Raw genomic sequence first — 6759 nt, forward strand, 5'->3', positions numbered from 1 at the left:
GGGGTGGGGGTGTGGTAGGAGAGGGAAAGAGGCAGCGCTTCCTCCAGTCTGACTGCAGCTGGCAGAGAAAGAGGGAGAAGTGAGGAGAAGGGGTGAAAGAAAGAGTGACAAAGAAAGATGGAGCTTTAGAAAAAGACTAAGAAGTGGAAATAGTGAACGAGAGAAGGAGACTATAACAATACATTTGCCAGAGGGAACAAGAGAGAAGAATGAGGGCAAAACAGTGGGTTTGTTACATAAAGCTGGGATCAGACACAGGTCAGCACGGCAGACCAAACACAATAGATAGGAGGCGAGCACTTCAGGAGGAAAGACTAAATAATGGAGATAAAACAAGACAACAGGACAACGAATGCTACCCCATCGCACTGAAAACGAGCTCACCTACCACCTCCCTCTCAAGGAAATACCCTCTTCTAAAACGCCATAAAAATTATCTGTGAGAAAAGGGAAATGATTGAAGCCTGTTTATGGGCGCCAGCATTTCCCCTTAGCTGCCAGTAAATACTTCCTCCCCTCCAACAGAGTGGGTGTTTTGGTATTTATGGGTTTTAATAGGAAGAGTGTGATCATCATATTGACCGACCCGCTCAGATCCTAATGGCTGCCTTAAATCTCACGGAAACACACTGTATTCGAGGGTGAGTTACAGTCAAATTAACATGGAAAGCGAGGCCGGCGGGACTGCTCCTGCCAGAAGGGAGGAAAACAATAGCTCAAATGGGGTTCGGGGGGGTGGTGGTAGTGGTGGTTGTTGTGGTGGTGGGGTGGGGGGGTAAATGATTTTTATCAGTAGCAGAGAGGGAATGAGATGGGTTGGAGAAGGTGGGAGGAATCCAATGTGCTCTCCTTCCATTATAAGAGTCATAAAATAGTTTTAATGACCAAATGTTGAGCTCTTTGAAACAAGATATTGGATCATAATACAAGCGTTATAGTGTCACACTTTGGCTCACTGCTTTCGTGCAGACAACATTTTGTAGTGCATTTGTGTGCATCTGTATTAGGCTCAGGTCCACATGTGTGTGTGTGTGTGTGTGTCTGTGTGTGTGTGTGTGTGTGTGTGTACACGTGAGAATAGAACTGATTGTCGTTGATTTACAGTTAATTCATTACTACTAAATGTGTGCTTAATGAAGTCAGGAGTGATTTGTGCTGTATAAACATATTTCCTCACCTCCCCTTTCCCACATGTTTATGACCTTTTCTACCTAATTTAAATGTTAGTTTAATCAATCGACTTTGCTAATCGATTGATTGTTTAAAGGATAAAGCTGGTCATTTTTTATTTTTCTTGTCATCAACAGATACAAAGTAAAGAAAAGCAGTACGTCAGTGCATCTCTCAATACTTTCCAACTTTGCCGGCCTGTCTGTGACTCTCATACCCATTCGTTCCTACTGAAGCCATAAAGCCTTAAAAAGCAGCAGTACACTCTTAAAACGAATGTAGTTTTTAGGATTCCACAAAAAATAGTGAATAGAATGGCTCCCCAAGCAAGTCAGTAATGGTACTCAGACAAAGCGGGAGGCGTGAGTTGCAAAAAAGATCTTAATATGCTCAATAAGTATAATAAATAAAGGCACTAAATGGCATGCAGAACACAGAATAGACTTGGATCAGTAGCTACTCTGGATTGATACATGTCTCGAGCTTGGTGCTCTTCCTCAGGTAGCATCAGGAGGTTGCTGGACGTGTCTCTAGGTACAGAGAAAAGGCAGGAAATGATGTGGTAAATGGTGGTAGAGTGAAATTGTGACAGTGGCAATTATGATATTAATAATGTAAGTTTTCTCTGACACTGAGTGTGATTGGTTCATCGTTGTGTTTTACAAGACAAAGGTTATAATATGCCCTCTGAGCAGCGCTACATCTTCATTGCAGATTGGAGGCTACAGTGAGTCACTATTGGAAAATGATGTGGACTGTGGCTAGCTGGTTAGCATGCTAGGTTCAGTAGAAGAAAAGACGTGATAGAGACAAGAGTTAACATTACTGTTGCCTTATGGACAGCACTTGGTGAGTAAAGGAATAAAGTTTGATTAGATTAGATTAATTAGATTAGATTAACTTTATTAATCCCACAACTGGGAAATTCATTTATTTGATGCTGAACTTGCAACGTTTCTTCTAGACTGGTAATTAAACAGTGCTAACGATGGCTACGTAGCAATAGCAAAACTTACAAATTGCTTATATGTCTGGTTATGGATATAAAGAACCAAACCAACAACATCCAGTGTTGGTTTGGTTCTTGTCATGCAAGTTGTTGTCAGTAAGAGAAAGATCACCAGACTTTCATTTAAAGGCTCTGCACACTCATGGTACCCCAACTTTCATATTTTGCCTGTGGGGTTGTGTCGGTGGATGTTTGAATGACATCTCCCAAACCCTCCTGTTAGTTCTGCTGTACCTGCTGTACAAACTACGACCTCGTCATTAGGTACATCAGGAGCAGTAACGTCATGTTTCCAAATATAGCTCCACCCATCTTCTACCTGAGCAGAGGTTTAATTAACCTTTAACAAAAAAAGGACCTTTGAGCCATTTATCAAGTATAAATTTCAAACCTTGGCCTTCTTCTGAGGACATTCTGACATGTCATAATAAGTACAGCACATGTGTAAACAATAAAATGAATGATGGCTGATACTTCAGCCTCAGGGTCCTGGTATCGTTCATGCTGACTCATTGTCACACTCTCAAGGCTAAATGATGTTTTAAATAATTGTGCATTTAATATCTTTGGCTTTCAAACAAGCAATTTGAAAACGTCGCCGTGGCCTCTGGTGAAACAATATATGACATATTATATAAGAGTATTTTCAGAAATCTTGCAGACTAAAGAACTGGTAGGCCAGAGTACTACCAGGCTGTGAGGAAACTTACCGGACAAAAAAGCTGAATAATTACTACATAAATGTTAAGGTCACTTGGGAGACACAGCCTGTCTGCGCTGCATCTTCAGTCATAGCTCCCTGTTATAGCCACATATTATATTGACTTTGGATTAAACTAAGTATTATTTGTTCCATTGATAAGCACTACTTATAGCGATCCTGTGGATTAACAGATAAATGGCAAATCGATCAATGTTTACCAAATACCAACAATGAGAATAGATAACAATGGCATCCAAATTTCAGACAGACGTAGTTATAAGAAAAAATTTGGCAGGTAAGTCGGAAGGTGTCCACTACTCAGACAGACATTTAACTTCTACACTGAACTTTAGTACAAAGCTCGCCGGTGCGAGAAAGCAAACTTGAAATAAAAAAGTTAACCTTTTAAAACTGATGACAGGTAGAAATGTGGTTCGATGTGACTAAATGCAAATGAGGGCCAAACAATATAAATGGCAGAGCCAGCCCGCACTCATCATCTGATAGCCGATGGAATCGAGTTATAAGCTAAAGTCTTCTCCCCGCTCGCTAACACGCCCGCCGCTATCAGCTGACAGTGAATGTCATTGCTGGTGAACAGAGGAAATTGTGCCTTGAAGTTTTGAGTAATTGAATTTGTAAAAGTCATCGTATTACCCTATAATGTGATATGCAGATTCAGAGAGGATTGCAGTTTACAAAAGGGTTGCACTACTATGAAACTCCCTCCACCACCACCACCCCCCCCCCCACACACACACACACACGCAGACACCGATGCACACGTACACACGCAGCGCATCATTAACCCAATTTCCCATTTCTCATTGCTTCTGGCATTGCTGTTCTTGCCTCAGAGGAAGTTGAGATGTGCGACTATAAGCCTCAGATGATATTTTCTTACAAAGACACTGTGGAAATGCTCCTTGCACTTTGGCTGATTCTTCGAATGTCTCCATGACATGACCTGTGAGGATTTAAATATCCTTGACAAAGCCTCTCTGTCGCACTTACAGAAAGGCTGGCGAAGCATTGTCATCCTGTACAATACACACAATATGTGAAGACTTTCTCAGGCACACTTGAACAAACTGCTGCGCTTTTACATTTATACGGTGTGCGTAAATATAGCAGGGTGAAAATAACCGTGGAAAGAAAAACCATCTGTTTGGATATTTCAGGGTTTGTGCTAAATTCACATACAGCAAGGTCCAAAGGTCTGAGACCACTTTCAAGTAAATCTGATCAGATACATGCATTACAAAACATTTTTTTAACAGCTGTATACCACTAACCCTGTATAGATGTGATATGATTGCTGTCATTGTTGTAATGGCATGTCCCAGGTTAAACCCTTTGTAAAATATGAACAGATACATGAATCCCATAAAAATTGCTCTTGGGGAAAAAAGCTTAAGACAGAATCATTCCTATGCAAACACTGTTTAAATAATTAGCTTGAAACTGTTGTAGCCTCCTACTGCAAACTGTCAGATGCTGAGGCGCACAGACTGTCTCTCGTCTCGTCTCACTCGAGTCGCAGTGATTGGCTGAGTAGCATCACGTGACCAGTGCTGTAAAGGCCAAAAAATGCTGCAGAACATAAATACTAAAATGTAATAATTCTCAATAATTTATAGGTTATAGGTCCAGGTCAGGATAAGGTGGTGTCTAGGTTTGGACCTGGACCATGTTCTGCCTATTAGTGACCTCAGCCAATGGTTTTCCTCCCTGCCCTACAACAGTAGTTGCCAGTGGCTGCACAGCACCACTTCGCGTGAAGGTTTTTGTTCTAGAGCAGCGAAGAACAACTGATTTCTGGGAAAACTGCCATTTTATCTGGGTGTGAAACTATAAAGTTTATTAATAAATTACGAGGCATCGCATTGGTGCTTAGACTCACGTACTTCCCAATTCTTGAGCCAGTATTTTAGGCAGTAGTTCCAATACTAGTATCAGAATCTGAACAATTCTATTCTACAGTGGTGTCCTGAGGATGTGAAGAAAGGCAAAACAAAAACATCAGTACTTAGTTGAATAAACAAGAAGAATAAGAGAAAAGGGCAGATTAAAAAAAAAAAAATTCAGCATGTCTGACCTTTTTGGCTGTCAATGACGAAGTTGCCCTCCTCGTTTCCTGTGGTGATCTTATATGTGATCCCGTCCCCATCAGGGTCCTTCGCCAGCACCGTGGCAACAAGCGTGTTGGGCCCCGCGTCCTCTGAGACGAAGGTCCGATATCTAATTAAACACATACAAACACACACTGAGCTGTAACCTGAACTCGTCTGCAGGAGAACATGTGTCCTGACACATGTCTGTGGAGCTGAAAATGAGACACATTCAACGTGTTTCAAAATCAGTTTCATCTAATTCATGTTCAACCAGCAGCTCAGTGACTCAGAACAAAGATGCTCATAAGGTAAAATGCTGTAATACACACACACAAAAAAAAACTGGCTGATATGAATGATAAGTGTGTCGCAAGAAAATCCATTCACAGACCAACCAAATGCATCAGTACCTTTCCCTCACTATACTTCATAACCTCATTACTGTCATTTCTCTTCTAGTTAATCAGTGGATCTTTGAATTTCAAATTCAAGCGGGGGGAGCAAACATGAGCGAGGCTTGATCGACAGTTGGAAGGAAAAAAAAAACTGTTGTTAAATGCAACAGCTGTGAGGTGGCAGGCATCAAAGACCCTGTGGATCAATTGCACTGCATGTGCCAATCAACACCCTGAATGAAGGAAAATCACAACTTTAGCCACGTTAGAGATTTTCTTCGGTCACACTGTGGAAGAAAAAAGAAAATTTTCTTCACATGTTTATGACTGCGGCCACGACAGACCGAACTGTGATTTCTACAAGAAGGAGGTGGTTCTCAGTGCACAATGCTGAGACACATTTGGACCAAATTAAATGAACCAGAGATACACTCAATGTTAAATGTCATGTGTTTAATGAACACAGCACTGCTAGTTCCTTCTAATCCCAGCTAGTTAACCTTCCACTATGAGCCCCAGGTGTTAACCACAGTCCTGAGGAGCACACACACATACACACACACACACACACACACACACACACACACACACACAGGGCAGGTTTCAACAACAACTTCAAAAATTCACTTTCAGATACAGTTCTGCTAACCACGGTATGTCACATGAAATACAGTAAAAAAAAAACATACAGAAAGTTTTCCACCAGCACAGACCTCTGATCCCCCACACCGCACCACCCACCATCACACCTTCCGACATACAATACGTGCGATCTAACAACTCTCGATGTGAGAGAGAGAGAGAGAGGCAGAGTGGCTTTGGTGCAAACTAACTCTGTTTGCCCGTGATATTCTAGCAGTGAAATAACTCCCTGTAGGAACTGTAGGAGGTAGTGGTTCTCTCAACGCAGCACTCGATCTTTCTTGCATGTGTTGGCCACTATTCTGCATCAGAACGGCTGAACCCTAATCAGGGCGTATATGTCTATTGCTGGCTCCTTAACCAGTGCACATGGGACAAGTTGGAGAAAGAAAAGATCAGCCTTTACAATTCCCTTTAAAGCTTTTATAATGCTTCTCTGAGCAATGCATAATAGAAGCAACAGTCTCAAGAGATCATCTTTACACTGCAAAGTGACCTTCTGTTTAGATGCCTCAAAGATACAGAATTCATCTTTCAATTATTATAATCAAGTGGTGATTAAATGCATAAATACATGTAAAATTGAACAAATATCATTCAAAAAGAGAATAATAGAATAAAAGAATCATCATATTCAAGGTAAAAATGTTAAGTGTGATTAATCAATTTGAATATTTGATCATCTGCAGAAAATTTTATACATAAATAACCTCTGAATCCCCCCCC

At 41.1% G+C, this 6759-nt stretch overlaps 1 protein-coding gene across 2 annotated transcripts in view; it reads right to left on the reverse strand.

Annotated features, from left to right (window-relative positions):
• LOC111672264 (neural-cadherin) overlaps positions 1 to 6759 on the reverse strand; it is a 232992-nt gene that overhangs the window by 194342 nt on the left and 31891 nt on the right. For both annotated transcript variants that reach the window (XM_023429642.2, XM_087180218.1), the window contains one exon: positions 4981 to 5123. In XM_023429642.2, coding sequence (XP_023285410.2) covers positions 4981 to 5123 — 143 coding nt within the window. The remainder of the gene's footprint in view (positions 1 to 4980; positions 5124 to 6759) is intronic.

Source organism: Seriola lalandi, unplaced genomic scaffold, assembly GCF_002814215.2.
Source record: "Seriola lalandi dorsalis isolate HSWRI2012SDOR001 ecotype SW California unplaced genomic scaffold, Sedor1 jcf7180002054898, whole genome shotgun sequence".
Lineage (NCBI taxonomy): Eukaryota > Metazoa > Chordata > Actinopteri > Carangiformes > Carangidae > Seriola > Seriola lalandi.